The sequence below is a fragment of the Oncorhynchus masou genome, chromosome 13, assembly GCF_036934945.1.
Source record: "Oncorhynchus masou masou isolate Uvic2021 chromosome 13, UVic_Omas_1.1, whole genome shotgun sequence".
Taxonomy (NCBI): domain Eukaryota; kingdom Metazoa; phylum Chordata; class Actinopteri; order Salmoniformes; family Salmonidae; genus Oncorhynchus; species Oncorhynchus masou.
Window position 1 is genome coordinate 5649566 of NC_088224.1, and position 22842 is coordinate 5672407.

At 47.2% G+C, this 22842-nt stretch overlaps 1 protein-coding gene across 1 annotated transcript in view; it reads left to right on the top strand.

The window, feature by feature from the left end:
• LOC135551674 (melanocortin receptor 5-like) overlaps positions 1 to 18640 on the top strand; it is a 29926-nt gene extending 11286 nt beyond the window's left edge. The window contains exon 2 of the mRNA XM_064982852.1: positions 16505 to 18640. Within this exon, the coding sequence (XP_064838924.1) occupies positions 16579 to 17604 (1026 nt within the window). The 5' untranslated portion in view covers positions 16505 to 16578 and the 3' untranslated portion in view covers positions 17605 to 18640. The remainder of the gene's footprint in view (positions 1 to 16504) is intronic.
• Positions 18641 to 22842: the final 4202 nt, after the last annotated feature.

A 22842-nucleotide genomic window follows, 5' to 3' on the forward strand; every position in this document is an offset into this window, starting at 1 on the left:
TTTTGTACCGTATCCATGGGCCGGGTGCAGATGTGGTGTTCAAGGATGGTCGTGCGGCCCGGCTTCTCAGAGAACACCGCCGTGTTACGATCAACAAGCTCCCAGAGCTCTTGCTTCTGGGCTGGGTCGAGGTCTTCATTGCTCGGGACCACCACTGGTACCGTTGGCGTCCTTGGTCCCGACCAGGTTCACGTGGTAAATCGGTTGGGGTTTCTGTCTCCCCGGCTGCCGTACGCGGTAATTGACAGGTTCCAGCTTCTCGATCACCTCGTATGGCCCGTGCCATGTTACCAGGAACTTACTTTTGGCCGTGGGGATTAAGAACCAAAACCCTGTCTCCCACCTGGAATTCTCGGGGCTGGGCTCCCCGATTGTAGACCAGGGCTTGGGCGCGTTGGGCCTTCTCCATATGTTCCCTCATGACTGGCCAAATGGCTGTAATCTTCACCCTCATCGTCTCCATGTGTTCTACCGTGCTGCGTAAGGGGGTCGGTTGGGCTTCCCACACCTCCTTGGCGAGGTCCAGTAGGCCTCGTGGCCTCCTCCTGTAGAGGAGTTCGAAAGGGGAAAACCCAGTGGAGGACTGGGCTACTTCTCGGATTGATAGGGTGGGGTAGTAGCTGGTCCCAGTTCTTCCCATCCTGCTTGATGACCTTTCGCAGCATTTGTTTGAGCATTTTATTGAACCCCTCAACGAGCCCAGCCGTCTGCGGATGGAAGACGGAGTTCGGGATCTGCTTGATCTGCAGGAGAGCACACAAATCTTTCATTAGGCGGGACATAAACTCAGTACCTTGGTCTGTCAGGTCTGTCAGGATCTCGTTCAGGATGCTCACCCGGCTAAAGAGGTGGAACAGAGGTGGAACAGCTTCCGGGCGATTTCCTTGGATACCGCCGCCCGAAGAGGAATGGCCTCGGGATACTGGGTGGCATAGTCCGCTATTACCCGGATGTACCGGTGTACCATGGCGATGTGTTCAAAGGGCACCCCGATGATCGTAGGGGGACCAAATTGTGCGTTTGGGGCAGTCATTTGACACTCCGGGCAGCTGCAACAGTATTCTTCCATGGCCCTCCTCATCCCGGGCCAGTGGAACCGGGCGGCGATCTGTTCCCGGGTGTTCTCCATTCCCAGGTGCGCCCCCAACAGGTGGGTGTGGGCCAGCTGAAGAACGGTTCCCACGTACCGTCGGGGCAGCAACAATACCTCTCGAAATTCCCCCTGTTGGTGCGACACCTGATACAAAAGGTTATTCTTGATTTGGAAATGGGGGAATCGCCAGTCACTCACCCCCGGAAGTAGCTGTCCATCCACCGCTATCACTTGGGCTGCGGCGGCATTCAAGTTAGGATCCTCCCACTGAGCAGTCCCGAATTGTCCCCTCAGTTGGCCCCTCGAAATCAAGGAGGGGGAGGCTGGGCTCTTCCTCCCGTGGTTCCCCAGGGGTGGTCGTGTTCCCGCACCCCCTCCGACTCCAGACCCATAGATACAGGCTGATCAACCGTTTGCTTCCGGGCCGCACAGGCGATGGGTCGTCCTCGCTCTCATCTTCGGCTGGCTCGTACCTTCTTCCTCAGCTCATGCCCCCACAAGGCTGTGAACAGCGGACAATCTCGTCCCACTAGGAGAGGTACCGGCAACTCTAGTACTGCACCCACCATAATCTGGCAGTTCCCTTGTGGCATCACGATGTTGGCCTATACGGTTGGATACTGCTTTGTGTCCCCTTGAACACAGGAAATGGACATCTCCCTACTACGTTCGGTATCCTGATTCAGCAGACTCGTGGTTATGAGGGTAACCATACTTCCGGAGTCTAATAGAGCTTTCGTGTTGTGTCCGTCAACCTTCACCGGGACCATGGGTGCAGTTGATTCATGGTGTGCCCAACAGGAGGTGACGTAGTTCACTGCGTGACCCACCTAGACTCCCGAGCTTGCTGATGGCATCGACTCCTCTCTAGCCGTGCAATTCCAGGCAATGTGCCCCTGGGCGCCCCTGGGCGCCACACTCAAAACACCTCCTTTGTTCTCCATCTACCTGGGGTTGTCGCTGGTGGGTCGGCCCTACCCCAGGCATCTCTCCACGAGTTTGCGGTCCTTAGGCCCTGCCGAATGTCGTTTTGGGGTACACAGCAGTGGGGCTGTCCTTCCGGCTCCTCGAACAGGTCGCCGGCTCGGCCCGGCTCCCGCTCAGCAGAGCCTGAGTGTTCTGATGCGTCTCCACTGCTTTCAGGAGGCCCTCCAAGGTCTGGGGTGCGCATGTCTTGGGGTAGTGCCCGTAGGAAGCGATCCAGGACCACTTTGTCTAGGATAGAGGGGGTGGATACGTCGGTGAGGAGCCATCCCCTGGTGATCGGAGTTAGCCGCCTGTTCGTCGTTCAGGTCCCAATTGCCTTTTGAGCATTCCCAGAGTGGAACGAGGCCTGCAGACTGGCCCACTTCTGCCTTGGCCATCCTTCCCGTAGTGCTGTCCTTTCAAACATACAGAGGTAGGTTTTGATGTCGTCATCTCTTGTTAGCCCGATTAAAAGCTGATTTGGATGTGATTTAGTAGACACTCCTCCTTGTAGCTTCCTGATTTCCTCAATAAGGAGAATGTTTTGTAGCCGCTGTTCCTCCAACATTCGTTCCTGAACCGCCTGTTGGACTTGTTGGGCCCGGATGAACTGAGCTATCGACTTGTCCATGCTGATGCTGCGTAAATATCAACCCTGATCTGACCACGTTATAAGAGTGCTCACATTCTCCACCACTTGTGGCATACCAGGGGGTTGGGTCAAAACGTTTACACAGATCAGACATGGACAGAGTAGGATTAGCTCAGTTTTAAAAGTGTTTATTGAAATAATAGTCCAAAATAAAAGAATAGGTCTCCCCCATGTCATGAACCGGCTCAAAGCCCGTAACAAAGGGAGACAACGTGGAGATAAGGAGTAACAAAATATATATTTATTAACTAAAGCAACTAAGGAAAATATACAATGGTGTGTGTAATCAGTAATCAGTAGTGTAAGTGAGTGTTTTGCATGCATGAATGTGATAATGCAGGGTATTGAAAGGTGCCAACGCAAACAAACAAAAAGGCCACCAAGAACCACAACACAATCTACAATGGTGTCTGCATGGAGAGTGTCTCCTCCATGAATGTGGAAGAGGTCTATTTATCCTGGGACACACCTGGCCCAGGTGTTTCCCATGTAGCTGATGACCCTCCCCAACTCCGCCCACCGGGATCCTAATAAGGAAACAAGAACAAACAGAATACAGCAGACGGAGTGGGAGGGTCGTCACATTCCCCCCCATAAAACCGGGGACCAACAAGGACCCCGGAAGAAAATACCAGCCTCTAAGTTCCAAATTTCACAGCTTCTGCGCCACAAATTGATGAGGGTCTATGTGTTCACCCTTACAATTTGCCCTAGCCAACCTCCTCCACAGACCTCAGCAACCTTCACACAGGAAGCAACATTTAAGAGGAAAGAAGAAAACAAGACAGGCGGGAGCAGACAGGACAGAGAGAACATGACAATACGTAACAATTGTCAGTCACGTAAACATTCAGGAACAGGGCGCACGAGAGAGAGCATCAGCAATCACGTTTTGAGTTCTCCGGATGTGGTGCACATCGAGATGGAATGATTGTAAAAATAAACACCATCGCATTATCCTCTGGTTTGGACACATCATGGACCTCAAAAAAGTGAGGGGGTTATGGTCGGTGTAGACCACAATAGGTACTACCCCCGACCCGACACACTTCGAAGTGTTGTAGCGCCCAAATGAGTGCTAGCGCTTCCTTTTCAATAACCGAATAGTTCAACTGATAATCGTTAAACTTTTTAGAAAAGAAACTAACAGGCCTCTCAATCCCAGACACATCTGCTTGCAGCAAAACTGCACCTGCCCCCACATGACTAGCATCCACCTGCAAGGTAAATGACAAATCCATGCGAGGAGCAGCCAGCACCGGAGTTGAGGTAAGCAACCTCTTTACATCTTCAAAAGCGTGTTGACAACGAGTAGACCACACATAAACATCCTTAGCTTTCAGCAGATCTGTCAAGGGAGCGACCACAGTGGAGAAGTTACTACAAAAACTACGGTAATAACCAATCATGACCAAGAAACGCATTAGTTCCTTTTTAGTAGTTGTTGGTGGAAAAGCATCAATAGCCACCACTTTAGCCCGAACAGGACGCACTTCACCCTGCCCAACCACTTTTCCAAGGTATGTAACGGTCGCCTGAGCAAACTCACATTTAGCCAGATTGATTGTGAGGCGACCCGCAGCCAGACGTTCGAACAAGGCTTGAATACGGGACAGATGTTCTTCCCAAGTATCTGCATATATCACTACATCATCCAAATACACAGCGCACCCGGTCAGACCGGCGACAACCCTGTTCATATGTCGCTGAAAAGTGGCAGGTGCATTGCGCAAACTGAAACTCATAACCGAATACGAGTACAGACCAAAGGGTGTAATAAAGGCAGAGATTTCACGTGCCCTACTCGTCAGTGGCACCTGCCAATAGCCTTTTAACAGGTCAAATTTGCTCACAAACTTAGCTGCACCGACTTGATCAACAGAGTCCTCCATTCGAGGAAGAGGAAATGAATCTGGCTTTGTGACACTATTTACCTTACGGTAGTCCGTACAAAATCGGTTTGTTCCATCCGGTTTACTGACCAAGATACAGGGAGAAGCCCAACTGGAGAAAGAAGGCTCTGCTATCTTACTCTCCAGCATGTACTTGACCTCAGCATCCAGACAACGTAGTTTCTCTGAAGAAACTCTATAGAACCGCTGACGAATGGGGTCAGCACCTCCAATGTCAATATCATGTTCTATTAAGTTTGTACGTGTAGGTGTATCAGAAAATAAAACCTGGAAATCTCTGAATCAGACCAACCATCTCTTCACGCCCATCATCAGGTAGGTGAGTGAGAAGACTGTCTAAAATATCCAGTGTTTCTGAATTTTTTAATCTACCCTGCAATATACAATCGTCAGGACCAGGAACATCTTCCTCCTCATGCCCAGATCTAGCACGACAAGAACCCAAGGAAACAACGGTATCAGCCAAAAGAACAGGTTTACCGTCCTCTGTAGAATCCCACTGTTCAGTCTCAGAGGAACGTGCATAATAGGGTTTTAACAGATTTACATGGCACAGCTGGTGTGCTTTCCTCCGTTCTGGAGTGGCAACTAGATAATTTTGCTCAGTGTACTGGCGCACCACTGTATATGGACCTTGAAACTTGGCTTGCAAAGGAGAACCAACAATTGGCAGCAGAGCAAGAACCTGGTCACCTGGACTAAAGTGACGAGGCTCAGTTCGGCGATCAAATATGCCCTTCATCCTCTCCTGTGAAGATGATAACTTCTCTTTAGCCATTTCACCAGCGGCGTACAGCCGTCGCCGGATATCACACACATACGATAATAGGGACTGAGGAGGCTCAGGAGACTTCCAGTCATCCTGGAGAACAGATAAAAGTCCATGCACCCTATGTCCAAACACAAGGTCATTTGGACTGAAACCTGTGCTCTCCTGTGAAACTTCCCTAGCAGCTAACAGTAACCAAGGCAACCCCTCCTCCCAATCCTTATCCATCTCAGTACAATAAGCTCTCAACAAAGACTTAAGTGTTTGATGGAAACGTTCCAGTGCTCCTTGACTTTGCGCGTGATAGGCGCTAGACAAATTGTGTTTAATATGGAGCTGTTGAAGAACCTGACTAAACAGATTAGAGGTGAAATTAGAGCCTTGATCACTCTGAATGACCTTAGGGATTCCAAACAATGAGAGAAACTGAGTTAAAGCTTTTAACACAGATTTAGTCGTGATAGATCGAAGAGGATAGGCAGCAGGAAACCTAGTGGTCTGACACATCACAGTGAACAGGTAACTGCTACCCTTTTTAGAACGAGGCAGAGGACCCACACAGTCAATAATCAGATACTCAAAAGGTTGGCTAAGTACAGGAATAGGAAACAATGGAACTGGTTTAATAGCTTGATTAGGCTTACCAGTTAATTGACAGGTGTGACAAGTTTTGATAAAATCAGAAACATCCCTCTTTAATCTAGGCCAAAAGAAATGTCTTAATTAATATGCAATTGTAGGTTTTCCTCACCCCCATATGTCCAGCAACGTCGCTGTGGGAAGTTTCCAACACCAACTCACAAAGCTTAACTGGTACAACAACCTGACTAATTGCCTCCCCTAGAAAACAACTATCATGAGACACCCACTTTCGCATCAGGACATCCTCTTGGAGAAAATAGCCATGGGCGACATCTCCCAACTGTTCCACAGGCACAATTTGGTCATGCAACTCTTCTAATGTGGGGTCATTCCGTTGTGCATTGATTAGATCTGAGCGGGTTACAGATAACGGGATAACAGGGAAAACAGTGACATACTTTGTATTATCATTAGTCGGAGCAGTGACCAGTTCGCCACGACCCATAGAACGTGTCACTGCACACGCAGAGAACACCTCTGGGAAACTCTGTACACTCGCATCAGGAATCCCAACAAATGACGGCTTAGTGGAAACCACTAGAGATGGAAACACGACAGGCCATACACGCTCACCAGCCAAGTTATTCCCAAGGATAACGTCGATACCCTCAATAGGCAACGAAGGACGCACCCCCATAACAACTTCACCCTTCACCAGCCCACAATCCAATATCAGTTTATGCAATGGAACTGACAGTGTTCAAACCTATTCCCCTAATTAGAACACTATTCCCTGAATCAGTCTCAGCAGAAAAGGGTAACACAGACTCCAACACAAATGATTCAGAGGCTCCTGTGTCTCTCAGGATCTTCACTGACACTAGGTCTTTACTTCCTAACAGACACAAAACCTTCCGTAATGAAAGGTAAATAGTCTGGATCAATATGGACTTTCACATTCTCCTGGGCCTGAGGAAATGAGTCATGGGTGAACTGATGTGGAACAGGTGCAGCTAATGCGGTAGGCTTAGATTTAGCATAAGCACCCTTTGACCTGAGAAGTGGACATTTGTTTTTCCAATGACCTGAACCTTGACAGTAGTGACACTCCTGCCCAAAGTCAGCTTTACCATGGGAGTCAGGCTCAACCCGAGTTGAATAGAACTCTGCCCGTGAACCAAAGTATCTCGGTGAGCGAAGCCCAAATCTATCCGAACGCCCCCACTCTTTCCGAATACGGGGCTCTGCAAAGACACTTTTGTGAGTCAACACATACTCGTCCGCCAAAACCGCAGCTTCAGCAACATTCTTAACTTTCTGTTCGTTAATATACGTGGCAATACGATCAGGAATTGTGTCCTTAAATTGCTCTAACATAATCAGATCACACAACCCTTGGAAAGTCACAACTGCAGAGGCCGAACACCAGCGATTTAAACTGTAAAGATAATAGTCGCACAAACTCAACATGAGTCTGCTTATCATCCCTTTTTAAAGTCCTAAATCGTTGGCGGTAAGCCTCAGGGACCAATTCATAAATCTGTAACACAGCCGTTTTAACTTTATCATAACTGGCACTGTCATGTACACTAAGAGCTGAATATGCTTCCTGCGCTTTACCAGTCAGCACACACTGCAACATTAAAGTGCGGTCAGAATCAGGCCAACTCCTAGCGTCAGCAACCCGCTCAAACAACGAAAAGAAAGTTTAATGAAAGGGACCCAGAGACAGAGGCAATAACCGTAAGTTCCCAACAATATCAAATGTCTCTGGGGCACGACCAAGAACGGAACTACCCCTAGGTAAATCTGGGTCACCTTCCCAAAACAAACTCTCCCCTGAGATCTTTCCTTCCCTAACCAACTCTATACGTTCTTGTTGCAACTTGATTTTTGCACGCTCCATATCTTGTTTAAATGCCAATTCCTTTTCATATTTTATACGATCATGCTCTAGCTTCTCACGATCATGCTGCCGATCATGCTCTCTCTTCTCGCGACCATGCTCCAGCTGTAACAGAAGCAGTTCTTTCTGCTGTTCAAAAAGAAGGCTACTAGGACTAACCGATGGAATGGCCATTGTAACATTACTGGGAGACGACAAATCCTCAGCAGAGGCTGGCCCAGTGGTAACTTCAAGAATACCACTCTCCATCAGATTGGCCTTCAATATCAACCTAATAGAATTTTTTAGACGTTTATCAATAATCTCAACCTTGTAGTGTTCCGCGACCTTCAACAGCTGTTCTTTAGTACCTAAATCTAACAATCCCTCCGATGGAGAGCGAATGAACTCATCTACATAAGACGCCATGACGCTCTTCCCTTCTGCTGAGCACACCAGACCACAACCCGAGAATTGACAATCACCCTGAGCACCACAGAAGAGAGATGAGATATGGAGCTTCCCCAAAACCTACAATAACTCAACCCTAGTCTTCGTGCAGATTTGCGGTGGGAATTTACGTACTGTAGCCCGCTGGCAAGGAAAAACTCCCCAGCATGCTGGCAAATTCCACCAAGCCACGGATGTGCCCCTGAGACAACTGCTCAGTCCACAGACACCACACAAAAATAACAAATATTAACCATGCCCAACATATTCCAAAAAATGAAACACGTCGCTAAACCTATCAGGGGAAAAAGGCTATAGCTCCGGGTAGCAAGTTCCACTACCCTACCCAAATCTCCCACTGAGGTACACAGCCGATTACTCACCTCAGACTGACGTCCCAACAGAAAGTAGAACAAGAGTTCAGGCTAGGCAGGGCCTGGAAACTAACCATTATACTCTCTCCAACACAGCACACAAACAAAACAACAAAGGCAACCAATACTGGGCCTATCACACGCAAACAAAATATGCAAACCAAACACGTACCTCCACGGCCTCCCAAACCAATAGTTCAAAAGATCCCGGACGAGCCCCCACTTGTCACGAACCGGCTCAAAGCCCGTAACAAAGGGAGACAACGTGGAGATAAGGAGTAACAAAATATATATTTATTAACTAAAGCAGCTAAGGAAAATATACAATGGTGTGTGTAATCAGTAATCAGTAGTGTAAGTGAGTGTTTTGCATGCATGAATGTGATAATGCAGGGTATTGAAAGGTGCCAATGCAAACAAACAAAAGGCCACCAAGAACCTAGAATCTACAATGGTGTCTGCATGGAGAGAGTCTCCTCCATGAATGTGGAAGAGGTCTATTTATCCTGGGACACACCTGGCCCAGGTGTTTCCCATGTAGCTGACGACCCTCCCCAACTCCGCCCACCGGCATCCTAATAATGAAACAAGAACAAACAGAATACAGCAGACGGAGTGGGAGGGTCGTCACACCCAGGAGACCCTCTCCGAGATACCGTCTACTGGGCTCCATGTCTTACTGTATCCTGTGGGGATCAAAACCTGAACTCTCTCCTATTACCTCTGGTACCGTCCCCAACTATATGGGAGTCCTTTCCTCCCTCAGTCTCTCCCTTATGTGCTGCCCTACTGGCAGCATGATGGGAGTTGTACAGCTGGTGAGCAATCAGCCCTTGATTACTCACTAATCCCCAATCAGCCCCAATTAGTCCTGGCCAGGAGAGCCCGTCAAGACCTGGCACGTCCAGCAGATGGAGCCATCCCTTTGTAATGTATACTCCGTCTGTCACCAGGCCTCAACGGGTCTCCCCCTGGTGGCTGACCTGCTGTACGCCACACAGTATTTAGAAATGATCTCAGAATAGGAGTGCTGATCTAGGGTCATGTACACTAGTCTTATCTTATAACTAAACAGCTAAAATGAACCTAAATCATACTCATAAATATTACTGATTATGGACCAAGAGAGGACTGGGTAGGGCTGAGCAGCAGGGATCTCTTTAAAAGAAGACATCCTTTGACGATTAATGAAGCTTCTAGCTCTCATGTGATGTCCTGGCTTTGCTGGTTGGGGGAAAACGAGCACATGTCCAGTCCCTGTCCCAGCATGTTGTATTTATCTCCAGGTGTCCAAGAGGAACATGCCGGTTTATTCCTTTCTCTAGTAAACCCTGCAAACACCTCTCTCTTCCTGGTTTGTTCATCAATGTATTCTCTCTCTCTCTCTCTCTCTCTCTCCCCCTCCTTATTTGTTCATCCATGCATTCTCTCTCTCTCCTGGTTTGTTCATCCACGTAGTCTCTCTCTCCCTACCAGTCCTAAAATCATGCCTTAAACTGTTATCTTACTCTGAGGCGGATGCAGGGACATTACCAATGAATCTGTCCGGTGTGGTGTCGTTTTTTTTCTCTCCATCAAATGCCATGTGAGGTGAATTTTAAAGCCAACCACGAACCTAAAGGTGAATCAAATTGAATCAAATCAAATCAAATGTATTTATATAGCCCTTCGTACATCAGCTGATATCTCAAAGTGCTGTACAGAAACCCAGCCTAAAACCCCAAACAGCAAGCAATGCAGGTGTAGAAGCACGGTGGCTAGGAAAAACTCACTAGAAAGGATTTTTCTGTAGGAAGTCTGTTTCTACCTCAGACAATTTGCTGCTATTTCCCTCTAGTCATTTCCACCAATTGGCTTAATTATGTGGTCTGATTCATCCAGCACCAGCACCAGAGTGTTTTGTCTTATCGATAGATTGATAGACATTCTTGGGACAGAAATTACAACTCTCTCTCTGCACAGCATTTTATAGTTTGTCTCGCTTATAAAATTCAATATTTCACCTGTCACTTAAAGAAAAACTAACAGGTCAGTGAGAGCTGGAATTCTTACTGGTTGGTAGGTGATCAAATACCAATGGCATGCATTAAAATGAAAATTAATTACTTAAAAATCATACAATGTGATTTTCTGGATTTTTGTTTTCACAGTTGAAATGTACCTATGATAAAAATTACAGACCTCTACATGCTTTGTAAGTAGGAAAACCTGCAAAACCACCAGTGTATCCAATACTTGTTCTCCCCACTGTAGGTATTTATAGTTGTCCACATATTCTAAGTCAGAACCGTCCAGAGTAGTGATGCTAGTCAGGCGGGAGGGTGGGGGCAGCAATCGGTTGAAGAGCATGCACTTAGTTTTACTTGCATTGAAAAGCAGTTGCAGGCCTCAAAAGGAGTGTTGTATGGCATAAAATCTCGTTTGAAGGTTTGTTATCACAGTGTCCAAAGAATGGCCAGATGTTTACAGAATGGTGTCGTCTGCGTAGAAGTGGATCAGTGAATCACTAGCAGCAAGAGCAACAACATTGATATATACAGAGAAAAGAGTTGGCCCGAGAATTGAACCCTGTGGCATCGCCTCGAAAGGAGTGTTGTATGACATAAAATCTCATTTGGAGGTTTGTTATCACAGTGTCCAAAGAATGGCCAGATGTATACAGAATGGTGTCATCTGTGTAGAGGTGGATCAGAGAATCACCAGCAGCAAGAGCGACATCATTGATATATACAGAGAAGAGAGTCGGCCTGAAAATTGGACCCTGTGGCACCACCATAGAGACTGCCAGAGGTCTGGACAATAGACCCTTCAATTTGACACAAGTAGTTGGTGAACCAGGCGAGGTAGTCATTTGTGAAGCTAAGGCTATTGAGTCTGCCAATAAGAATGCGGTGATTGACGGAGTCGAAAGCCTTGGCCAGGTTGATGCAGACGTTTAGGACCTTGAGTGTGGCTGAAATGCACCCATGATCAGCTCAGATACCGGATTGCATAGTGGAGAAGGTATGGTGGGATTTGAAATGGTTGGTGATCTGTTTGTTAACTTGGCTTTCGAAGACTTAGAAAGGCAGGGTAGGATAGCTACATATATAAGTCTGTAAAAGTTTGAGTCTAGAGTGTCTCTCCCTTTGAAGAGGGGGATGACTGCGGCAGCTTTCCAATGTTTGGGGATCTCATAATTTTAGAAAGAGAGCGTCCAGATTGTCTAGTCCTGCTGATTTGTAGGGATCCAGATTTTGCAGCTCTTTCAGAACATCAGCTGTCTGGATTTGGATGAAGGAGAAGTGGGAGGGCTTGGGCAAGTTGCTGCAGGGGTTGCTGACATGTTGACTGGGGTAGGGGTAGCCAGGTGTAAAGCATGGCCAGCCATAGAATAATTCTTATGGAAATGATCGATTACTGTAGATTTATCGGTGGTGACAATGTTTCCTATCCTCAGTGCAGTGGGCAGCTGGGAGGAGATTCTCTCACTCTCCATGGACTTTACAGTGTCCCAAAACCTTTTGGAATTAGTGCTACAGGATGCAAACTTCTGTTTGAAAATCTAGCCTTTGCTTTTTTAACTGACTATTGGTTCCTGACCTCCCTGAAAAGTTGCATATCATGGGGGCTATTCGATGCTAATGCAGAACGCCACGGGATGCTTTTTTGCTTGCAAGGGCAATCGAGTCTGGGTTGAAGTAAGGGCTATATCTGTTCTTAGTTCTACATTTTGTGAATGGGGCATGCTTATTTAAGAAGGTGAGTTAAGCACTTTTAAAGAGCAACCAGGCATCCTCTACTGACAGGATGAGGTCAATATCCTTCCAGGATACCTGGGCCAGGTCGAATAGAAAGGCCTGCTCACTGAAGTGTTTTAGGGAGCATTTGACAGTGATGAGGGATGGTTTGACCGCGGACCCATTACGCACACAGGCAATGAGGCAATGATCGCTGAGATCCTGGTTGAAGACAGGTGTATTTAGAGGACATGTTGGTAAGGATGATATCTAAGAGGGTGGCCATGATTATGGATTTAGGGTTGTACCTGGTAGGCTCCTTGATAATTTGTATGAGATTGAGGGCATCAAGTTTAGATTGTAGGACGGCTGGGGTGTTAAGCTTGTCCCAGTTTTGGTCACCTAATAGTGCGAACTCTGAAGATAAATGTAGGGCAATTAATTCACATGTGGTGTCTTGGGCACAGCTGGGGGCTGAAGGCGTCTATAACAAGTGGCAATGATGAGAGACTTAGTAGAAGCTCAAATTGTTTGGGCACAGACCTGGATAGTATGACAGAACTCTGCTGGCTATCTCTGAAGTAGATTGCAACTCCTCCCCCTTTGGCAGTTCTATCTTGTCGGAAAATGTTATAGTTAGGGATGGAAATTTCATGATTTTTGGTGGCCTTCCTAAGCCAGGATTCAGACACGGCTAGGACATCCGAGATGGTGGAGTGTGTTAAAGAAGTAAATAAAACAAACTTAGGGAGGAGGATTCTGATGTTAACAAGCATGAAACCAAGGCTTTTACGGTTCCAGAAGTCAACAAATGAGAGTTCCTGGGGAATGGGAGTGGAGCTAGGGGCTGCAGGGCCTGGGTTAACCTCTACATCACTAGAGGAACAGAGGAGGAGTAGGATAAGGGTGTGGCTAAAGGCTATAAGAACTGGTTGTCTAGTGAGTTCGGAACAGAGAGTAAAAGGAGCAGATTTCTGGGCACGGAAGAATAGTTTCAAGGCATAATGTACAGACAAGGGTATTGTAGGATGTGAATACAGTGGAGGTAAACATAGGCATTGAGTGACAATGACATGTTTTGTCTCTAGAGGCATCATTTAAGACAGGTGAGTTCACCCCATGTGTGGGGGGTGGAACAAAAGGGCTAACCCTAACCCTAAGACACATTGAGCAGGGCTGGAGGCTCTACAGTGAAATAAGACAATAGTCACTACCCAAAACAGCAATAGACGAGGCATATTGACTTTATGGAGAAGCATGTGTAGCCGAGTGATCATAGGGTCCGGTGAGCTGGTGACATGGTGATTCAGATGGCTAGCAGGCCAGGGAGAGCAGGCTAGTAGATGGGCCTTTGGGGGACGTCGCAACGGAAGAGCCTGTTGAAACCCCCTCGGACGGTTACGTCGGCAGATCGTGATGGATCGGTGGGGCTCCGTGTCGGCAGTAAAAGGGTCCAGGTCAATTGGCAAAATAGATATTGTAGCCCAAGAATTGGCTGATGGACCTCTTCAGCTAGCCGGGAGATGGGCCAAGCTTGAAGCCTAGCTCCAGGCTAACTGGTGCTTTCTTTGGGACAGAGACATTAGCCAGGAGTAGCCACTCGGATAGCAACTAGCTAGCTGCGATGATCCGGTGTAAAGGTTCAGAGCTTGCGGTAGGAATCCGGAGGTGAGGTAGAGGAAAAGCAGTTCGATAAGCTCTGGGTTGATATTGCGCTGTGCAGGCTGGCAGGAATTGACCGGGCTGAGGCTGGCTGATGTCCGAGTTAACGGTGATGACCCTTAGCTGTGGCTAACTGACTACTAGCTAGCAGCTAGTTAGCTGGCTAGCTGCTGATGGGGGTTCCGGTTCTAAAGTGTAAAAAATAGCAGATCCGTACCACATTGGTAAGGCTGGTTGCAGGAGAGTATGTTCAGTCTGTAGATGGAAATTGAAATAAAAAATATATAAAAACATATATTTGAAATAGATACAAAGAAAATGCATAGTCACTTTACAAATTACCTTGACTAACGTGTACCCCCGCACTTTGACTCAGTACCGGTGTCCCCTGAAATATAGCATTGTTACTATTATGTACAGTATATTTTTTTAACTTTAGTTTATTATGTAAATATTTTCTTAACTCTATTTCTTGAACAACATTGTTGGTTAATGGCTTGTACGTAAGCATTTCAAGTAAGGTCTAGACCTCTTGTATTTGGCTCATGTGACAAATAAAACATTTAACATTTAAAATAAACACCTGTATTTGGTGAGTTTCCCTCAAGCTCTGTCAGGTTGGATAGAGAGCATCACTGCGCAGATATTTTCACGTCTCTCCAGAGATGTTCGATTGGGTTCAAGTCCTGGCTCTGGCTGGGACACTCAAGGACTTTTAGACACTTGTCACAAAGTCACTATTGCTTTGTCTTGGCTGTGTGCTTAGGGTTGTTGAGCTATTGGAAGGTGAACCTTCACCCAAGTCTGAGGTCCTGAGCGCTCTGGAGCAGGTTTTCATCAAGGATGTCCCTGCACTTTGATCCATTCATCTTTCCCTCGATCCTGACTAGTCTCCCAGTCCCTGCCGCTGAAAAACTTTTCCACATTATGATGCTGCTACTCCCATGCTTTACCGTAGGGATGGTGCCAGGTTTCCTCCAGACGTGACGCTTGGCATTCAGGCCAAAGAGTTCAATCTTGGTTTCATCAGACCAGAGAATCTTGTTTCTCATGGTCTGAGAATCCTTTCAGTGCCATTTGGAAAACTCCAAGTGCCTTTTCAGGATCTGTCAAAAGTCCCATCAATAGCCTGACAAAGTTGCCTGAACAACCTCTCCCTCAACCTTAGCAAAACAAAGAAGCTGATTGTGGACTTCAGAAGGAACATGGCTGGACACTCCTGTATCCTCGTTAACGAGGCCGTCACGGAGAAGGTCAATAACTTCACATTCCTCGGCGTACACATCTCAGAGAAGCTGAAACGGTCAAACCGCACAGACCCCGTGGTGAAGAAGGCACAACAGCAACTCTCAGTAACCTCAGGAGGCTGAATAAATTTGGCCTGTCCCTGAGGGCCCTCAGTGTTCTACCGGAGCACCATCTCTAGAGCATACTGTCAGGAAGCATCACAGCCTGGTACAACCACTCCACCGCCGATGGACCACATGGCGCTAAAGAGGGTGGTACGCCCTACCAAACACACCACTGGGTGCTCACTGCCTGCCCTCCAGGATACCATTGCCTTCTGGATGATAGCGTGGTGAACAGGCCGTGGCTCGGGTGGTTTATGTCCTTGATCTTTTTGGCCTTCCTGTGACATCGGGTGCTGCATTTGTCCTGGAGGGCAGGCAGTGTGCCCCCGGTGATGCGTTGGGAAGACCACACCCCCCTCTGGAGAGCACTGCGGTTGCGGGTGGTGCAGTTGCCGTATCACATGGACAATCACAACTGCAACCCTGTACATGTGACTACTGTGAAGGTTTGATCACCACAAATACATACATGGATTTTCATTTACACCAACTAGTGTACAGAGAAGCACAGAGAAGAGCTATGTGAGAACACAGTTACATTCATTAGTGGAGATGTGCCTACATATTGTATGTGTGTCACTGAAAGCCAGTCTAAGAAGGGGTATATCCCTTCTATGTGCACTATTTCTATGCTTCCCGTTTTTAAGTTTGGTTTTTGCTTCTTTTACTTTCAGCAGAAAATACAATATTTGTGGTCATGGAAAACATATTTCACAGCGGTTTAGATGGTACAATGATTCTCTACACTAAACTTGTTTATTTCTTCACATCAACGGAAATTAGGTGAACTATTAGAATTTTAGCAAACAGGAAATGGCGGAGCGATTTCTACGTAGTGCATCTTTAACTTTTTACTACTTTAATACACATATAAGTTAATTTGTCCCAATTCTTTTGGCCCCTAAAATGGGGGGGAACTATGTTCAAAAAGTCCTGTAATTTCTAAATGGTTCATCCAATATGGGGTTCAAAGCCAAAACAACAACTAATGTGTCACTGTCCAAAAACTTTGAGCTCACTGTATAGTATCTATTAAAGTTAATTCCTGTCCCTCATACTAAATCCTCTTCCTCTTAATTCCCCATAGGAACAGGATGCTCCTGACAACGTGCCAGTGAGTTGAAAAGAGAGAGAGCTGAAGGTAAACTCAAAGTTATAAAGATGAACCCTACGGAGGAAATGACGACCATGTCTCTGCCGATGTGGGCTCTGTTCGCCAACTCCAGCGAGCTGTACTACAACCCCAACACCACTGTGGCCCCTAATTTCCTCACCAAACCCAAGGCCTGTGAGCAGCTCAACATCGCCACAGAGGTCTTCCTCATCCTGGGTATTATCAGTTTGTTGGAGAACATCCTGGTCATCTGCGCCATCATCAAGAACAAGAACCTCCACTCCCCCATGTACTTCTTTGTGTGTTCCCTGGCTGTGGCCGACATGCTGGTCAGCGTTTCCAACGCCTGGGAGACCATCATCATCTACCTGCTGACCAACCGGCAGCTCATTGTGGACGACCATTTTATTCGTCAGATGGACAACGTCTTTGACTCCATGATCTGTATATCAGTGGTGGCGTCTATGTGTTCTCTCCTGGCCATCGCTGTGGACCGGTATGTGACCATCTTCTACGCTCTGCGTTACCACAGCATCATGACCCATAGACGGGCCGCTCTCATCATCGGAGCCATCTGGACCTTCTGCACGGGCTGCGGCATCGTCTTTATCATGTACTCCGACACCACCCCTGTTATCATTTGCTTGGTGTCCATGTTCTTCACCATGCTAGTGCTCATGGCCTCACTGTACAGCCACATGTTCATGCTGGCTCGCTCCCACGTCAAGCGCATCGCGGCTCTGCCAGGGTACAACTCCATCCACCAGAGGGCCAGCATGAAGGGAGCCATCACTCTCACAATCCTCCTGGGCATCTTCATCGTCTGCTGGGCACCCTTCTTCCTCCACCTTATCCTGATGATCTCCTGCCCCAGGAACCTGTACTGTGTATGCTTCATGTCTCACTTCAACATGTACCTCATCCTCATCATGTGTAACTCTGTGATCGACCCTCTGATCTACGCCTTCAGGAGTCAGGAGATGAGGAAAACCTTTAAGGAGATTATCGGTTGCTACAGCCTGAGGAACGTGTTTGAGTGTCTCCCTGTGTGCTATAAACCTGGAGTGCCATAGAACTCTTACCCTTATAGACTCTTTGGCCATGGGTCCTACGTGTGGTTTAGTCAGCAGGATTTGGGCATGAACAGAGTGCATTGGAGTAGAAGACTGTCTTATTAAAATGTGTCTTAGACTGCCTTGTCCCAATGCAGTCTGATTAAGCTCAACTTGTAGAACCCTTTGCTCCTTAACACTAGAACTGCTAAAGCAGTCATTTTGACCCTACAGTGTATACCCATCCACCGAATCAAAGCAGTCTCATCAGCCTACTCTGGCCTACTTGGAGTAGGCTACACAGTGAGAGCGTGAGTAATTGTACATGCTGAACGGCTTTCAATACACATCAGGCAGCAGGTGAGCGAGTGTTAAAGAATGTGGGGATGAGGCAAGGGGAGTAATGTCACCATGGACATCTTCTTCACTGTCATTGGAGAACAAGTTCCTTGTGGCCGGCACAATGAACAAAGTTAGACGTGTGCCTCCTCCCTCTGTGCAAAATAAAGCACCTGAACAGCCATTATACTCCACAAAGGTGCTGAAGAATGACAAGATGACAGGAACACAATAAAAAGAAGTCTATTACTCACTATAACCAAGCAAAGGTATGTCAAAGTGTGTCAAGCAAGTGAAAGTTACAAAAATTGTGTCAACTGTTAGGACAAGGGATAACAGCTAAATGAAATCCAACTGATGCCATTGAGTGAAGATACACACAAGCACGAGCTGACAATCATTTACTATTTTAATCTGCTGTCATATCTACACTTATATTCATTAGAATGCCTTTATTGCTTTTGTGCTGAGTTTCACTATTTATCAAGGCCACGTGGCACTTATGATGTTGAGGCTGCTGATGTTTTTATCTTTTAACCACTTGACCATGCATCTTGGTATTTTGGGGTAGTTATAAAAAATAAGCTGTTACCATGTTCCAACACATATGCTTTCTGTTTCATAGTTGTAACAAAGGCACTCCACTAATAAAATTGATTGAACACTATTTATTTAAACATTGTCTTATCTCCTCCACTAAATAAAATTATGAAAATGCTCTTGTTTTTTGAAATAAAATAAAAATAGGGTAATACCTTAAGTGTCCATTCATTACCATGTAACTAAAAAGTAACATGTGTGTTTAACAGAGTAGTGTCCATTCACTAATATGTAACTAAATAGTAATACGTGTGTTTATAACAGAGTAGTGTACATTAATAACTCCAACATAAGCGTATGTAAACTTCTGACTTCAACTGTATACAGAAATAGAATTTAAAAAAACAGTACACTACACTTCCTATGCTTCATGTAAATACTCTAAAACCGGTTCATCTCTTTGTCTAATTGCCTTAATCTGTATTGATTTGATAAACACAGGATAGGTGTAGTATTTCATCAAATGAGAGACTTAATTTCAACCAGTAGAGAATGTGAAACGCTTAATTGAAAGATGCTCATTATCATTATTAGGTGTTATAAATAAATACATACATTATACATATTATAATTGTAAAGTTCAATCTTTACTTCAATGCACGTCTGTTGTGCATTATAAAAATAGAGGAAGAAAGAGGTGGGGAGAGAGTTGTAAAAGACAAAGGGGAAGTGGTAAGAACAGAGAAGCAGGGAAGGCAGCATTTGATTAATGAATCACAGTGCTATCCTAATATTCTCTCAGTTCATCACAGTTACATAGTGTCTCCAGTTGTGTTTCCTAACCAGCCTTGGGCTCCCAGTCAGCCCGAAGGTTATGTTAAGAGCGGGTGAGGTGGTGATGACGGGACTGGGGTTGGCATCCTCTCTCACATCAAAACATACCTGCAGACGAGAGGCAGATAGAGAGAGAGAGCATGTTTAAGCATTGTTTTGGTTTTATTCTAACACTGTCAGTCATCACAACCATCAGGAGGTGAAATGCAAAACTGACCTTGGATCATTAACTCTGGAACTACTGCATCTCTACCTGTATTTCAGTGTAAAGCATCTCTTTAATACTTCCTATCGACCTGACCAAGTGACCTCACATATTTAACATTACATTTAAGTCATTTGGCAGACGCTCTTATCCAGAGCGACTACAAATTGGTGAATTCACCTTATGACATCCAGTGGAACAGCCACTTTACAATAGTGCATCTAAATCATTTAAGGGGGTGAGAAGGATTACTTTATCCTATCCTAGGTATTCCTTAAAGAGGTGGGGTTTCAGGTGTCTCCGGAAGGTGGTGATTGACTCCGCTGTCCTGGCGTCGTGAGGGAGTTTGTTCCACCATTGGGGGGCCAGAGCAGCGAACAGTTTTGACTGGGCTGAGCGGGAACTGTACTTCCTCAGTGGTAGGGAGGCGAGCAGGCCAGAGGTGGATGAACGCAGTGCCCTTGTTTGGGTGTAGGGCCTGATCAGAGCCTGGAGGTACTGCGGTGCCGTTCCCCTCACAGCTCCGTAGGCAAGCACCATGGTCTTGTAGCGGATGCGAGCTTCAACTGGAAGCCAGTGGAGAGAGCGGAGGAGCGGGGTGACGTGAGAGAACTTGGGAAGGTTGAACACCAGACGGGCTGCGGCGTTCTGGATGAGTTGTAGGGGTTTAATGGCACAGGCAGGGAGCCCAGCCAACAGCGAGTTGCAGTAATCCAGACGGGAGATGACAAGTGCCTGGATTAGGACCTGCGCCGCTTCCTGTGTGAGGCAGGGTCGTACTCTGCGGATGTTGTAGAGCATGAACCTACAGGAACGGGCCACCGCCTTGATGTTAGTTGAGAACGACAGGGTGTTGTCCAGGATCACGCCAAGGTTCTTAGCGCTCTGGGAGGAGGACACAATGGAGTTGTCAACCGTGATGGCGAGATCATGGAACGGGCAGTCCTTCACCGGGAGGAAGAGCAGCTCCGTCTTGCCGAGGTTCAGCTTGAGGTGGTGATCCGTCATCCACACTGATATGTCTGCCAGACATGCAGAGATGCGATTCGCCACCTGGTCATCAGAAGGGGGAAAGGAGAAGATTAATTGTGTGTCGTCTGCATAGCAATGATAGGAGAGACCATGTGAGGTTATGACAGAGCCAAGTGACTTGGTGTATAGCGAGAATAGGAGAGGGCCTAGAACAGAGCCCTGGGGGACACCAGTGGTGAGAGCGCGTGGCGAGGAGACAGATTCTCGCCACGCCACCTGGTAGGAGCGACCTGTCAGGTAGGACGCAATCCAAGCGTGGGCCGCGCCGGAGATACCCAACTCGGAGAGGGTGGAGAGGAGGATCTGATGGTTCACAGTATCGAAGGCAGCCGATAGGTCTAGAAGGATGAGAGCAGAGGAGAGAGAGTTAGCTTTAGCAGTGCAGAGCGCCTCCGTGATACAGAGAAGAGCAGTCAGTTGAATGACTAGTCTTGAAACCTGACTGATTTGGATCAAGAAGGTCATTCTGAGAGAGATAGCGGGAGAGCTGGCCAAGGACGGCACGTTCAAGAGTTTGAGAGAAAAGAAAGGGATACTGGTCTGTAGTTGTTGACATCGGAGGGATCGAGTGTAGGTTTTTTCAGAAGGGGTGCAACTCTCGCTCTCTTGAAGACGGAAGGGACGTAGCCAGCGGTCAGGGATGAGTTGATGAGCGAGGTGAGGTAAGGGAGAAGGTCTCCGGAAATGGTCTGGAGAAGAGAGGGGATAGGGTCAAGCGGGCAGGTTGTTGGGCGGCCGGCCGTCACAAGAAGCGAGATTTCATCTGGAGAGAGAGGGGAGAAAGAGGTCAGAGCACAGGGTAGGGCAGTGTGAGCAGAACCAGCGGTGTCGTTTGACTTAGCAAACGAGGATCGGATGTCGTCGACCTTCTTTTCAAAATGGTTGACGAAGTCATCTGCAGAGAGGGAGGAGGGGGGAGGGGGGGAGGAGGATTCAGGAGGGAGGAGAAGGTGGCAAAGAGGTTCCTAGGGTTAGAGGCAGATGCTTGGAATTTAGAGTGGTAGAAAGTGGCTTTAGCAGCAGAGACAGAGGAGGAAAATGTAGAGAGGAGGGAGTGAAAGGATGCCAGGTCCGCAGGGAGGCGAGTTTTCCTCCATTTCCGCTCGGCTGCCCGGAGCTCTGTTCTGTGAGCTCGCAATGAGTCGTCGAGCCACGGAGCGGGAGGGAGGACCGAGCCGGCCTGGAGGATAGGGGACATAGAGAGTCAAAGGATGCAGAAAGGGAAGAGAGGAGGGTTGAGGAGGCAGAATCAGGAGATAGGTTGGAGAAGGTATGAGCAGAGGGAAGAGATGATAGGATGGAAGAGGAGAGAGTAGCGGGGGAGAGAGAGCGAAGGTTGGGACGGCGCGATACCATCCGAGTAGGGGCAGTGTGGGAAGTGTTGGATGAGAGCGAGAGGGAAAAGGATACAAGGTAGTGGTCGGAGACTTGGAGGGGAGTTGCAATGAGGTTAGTGGAAGAACAGCATCTAGTAAAGATGAGGTCGAGCGTATTGCCTGCCTTGTGAGTAGGGGGGTAAGGTGAGAGGGTGAGGTCAAAAGAGGAGAGGAGTGGAAAGAAGGAGGCAGAGAGGAATGAGTCAAAGGTAGACGTGGGGAGGTTAAAGTCGCCCAGGACTGTGAGAGGTGAGCCGTCCTCAGGAAAGGAGCTTATCAAGGCATCAAGCTCGTTGATGAACTCTCCGAGGGAACCTGGAGGGCACAGTTACCTCTCACCATGCTGTGCCCTCTACCTAGCCAGTTCAGATGTGGGAGGGCTTCCCCGACAAAGCTGATATAACCTAGAGGATTTAGGGAGAAGGGGAGAGGGATAATGTGAAGGAGAGAGACTGTTATTGAGAAAATCATGTAGTTAAAGTGAGTGTTCAACAGGAATCTGTGTGTCTGGCCTAACCTGGTGTCCACACTAAGTGGCTGCAGAGTACTTCATGCTGAAAAACATGAACGGACACACGAGGACAAACAATATAGCGTAGTTATAGAAATAATGAAGAGTCTTACTATTCTCCATGGTTGGCCCTCTTACCTATTCTTTGATGGTGGAAGGAGCCACAGCTATACACCTGAGCCTGCTTACTGCACAACACAATCCCATCAATCAGATTGAAACATAAGTGTGTAGGTGTAACAGTACTCTTCTTGCGTTGTGTACAATCAGTCATCTACACGGAACTCCAATATGTAGCACCAGTCATGTAGCTTTATTCTGTTAGGAACGGCACAAAATTGCAAGTCATGCAATGCACGTCTCACCATCCAACTCTGCACTCACGCACGCTGGTTTGGTGCTTGTTCACTGGGACAGTTACC